We start from the raw sequence: 1851 nt of genomic DNA on the forward strand, positions 1-1851 counted from the left end.
ATCGGGGTGTGGTATGAAAGTCTTCAAAGGATGTACTCTTTAATAGAACGGTCTTGTCTCCATCATCGGTTGCGTTTTCGTCGGAGACCTCTGTAATGTCTGTTGAAAAGCTATCGCTGGAAGATGACCTGCGCTGACGCCTTTTTTTCTCTAAATTAGCACGCGGCTTCGTATTATAGGTTTCCAGTGGCGGTGTAGTTTGACGCATATATTTTTTATAGTAGCTTTTGGTTGGTACATATGGTCAGTCTGAAGCCGTACTAGTTCCAGGCTTCGATGTCGGAATTTGCTCCTACTGTTGCTTCTACTGACATTTCAGTAAATTCTTCCTCACCAAATAGGTTTCTATCTAACGGAAATATACCCGTATTTTTAAACCCATTTAAACCTTTTTCTTTAGAAGTGATGCGATTATAAGCTTTGGCAAAGAGCTCTGCGATGTCAGTCACTTTAATTTTGCTATAATGATGGGTCTTCATAATATGAATATCGCATTCCTTACTATATGCTGTCTTTAGTGAACTGAAAAATGTGACGTCCAGAGGCTGGAGCCGGTGGGAATTGTGTGGGGGCAGTGAAACAAGAACAATCCCGTTTTCACGACAGAATTTATAAGACTTCAAGGAAGAGTGTGTGGCATGATTATCTAAAATTACTAGCACTGGATCTACAGTAGAGACATTTACATATTGAGCGAAATGCTTTAACCACTCCAGAAATAAATCTTCAGTGATCCATCCTGATTTCGAGCAACGGTAGATTGCATCTACAGCTAAGAAACTAAGCATTTTAGGGCATACGAACTTTTTTACTTATTTTTATCTGCAGAATATGCTGTCGAAGTTTCCGGAATACAATTCGGACCACCCTGTATACGCCGAGACTTATTTCCTGAACTATTATATGAAATTATCCCTCGAATATTAAAATAATAACAAAAAAAAAAAAAACACAGTTAAAATAAAAAGTCTCTCCAACAACAAAACAAGAAATATTTCTCCTGAAAATAATTTTCTGTTCCAGTTTTGTACTTCTATGTTCCACAAAGAAGGGCCCATTCTGGATATTACATAAAATAATAATAAGAGCGATTTTTTAAAGGAACGCTTTAGCCTGCTTTGGAGAGTCGTCCATATGGTAATGCTCTTAGTCTGATTGTACACAATATTTGGGCAAGTGTGCCATCAATGTACAAGATTGAAAGAAAAAACAGCGTTAGATATGGCTTAGAAATGAAGATCCCTGGCATTTTGTAGAAAAAATGAATAAAATAAAAGTCAAATACCTATTTAAAAATAAAGTTGATGGTAGAATATATAACATCAAGTTGTTTTAGAGTTATTAACTTTCTAGAAACTTTTCATAATATTCTGACTAATACCAAACATGTCAAAAACCTTGCCAATTATGCCAATATTAATAATACTATAAAAATAAGCATGTGGTAAAAAATTTAGTGATCAAAATGTTAAATATGTGAGAAAAAATTTAATTAGTATAATCTTTAGTATTTAACATTTAGAGTTCAGTTCATTTCATTAATTAACTTTTTAAGCTTAAATAATTAAAAAAAAAAAAAAAAAATTGTTTTATAAAAATGTTTTGGTTTTTTTTTTAAATTGATTAATATTATTTTTTTTTTTTTTTTTTTTTTTTTTTTATTTTTATTCATTTAATTATATATTATAAAAAAAACTTTATTTTTATTATTACCTTATTACTTATTAATAAAAAATTAAATATTTCTTTTAAACTCTATTTCTTTGTTCTCAGAAAACACAATGATGGAACAAGACAAGTTTCTATTAAAGTACATCTTGAAGACTTTGATTAATAAGCCATAAAGAAACA

General features: G+C 31.1%; 1 protein-coding gene across 1 annotated transcript; it reads right to left on the bottom strand.

Moving 5' to 3' along the window:
* Positions 1–260: 260 nt before the first annotated feature.
* LOC115883338 lies at positions 261–788 on the bottom strand. Its single transcript, XM_030901691.1, has one exon. The coding sequence runs from the start codon at positions 786–788 to the stop codon at positions 261–263; it is 528 nt and encodes a 175-aa protein (XP_030757551.1).
* Between the last annotated feature and the right edge of the window lie 1063 nt (positions 789–1851).

This window comes from Sitophilus oryzae, unplaced genomic scaffold (assembly GCF_002938485.1).
Source record: "Sitophilus oryzae breed Bouriz unplaced genomic scaffold, Soryzae_2.0 scaffold_186_pilon_pilon, whole genome shotgun sequence".
In the NCBI taxonomy this organism is placed as follows: domain Eukaryota; kingdom Metazoa; phylum Arthropoda; class Insecta; order Coleoptera; family Curculionidae; genus Sitophilus; species Sitophilus oryzae.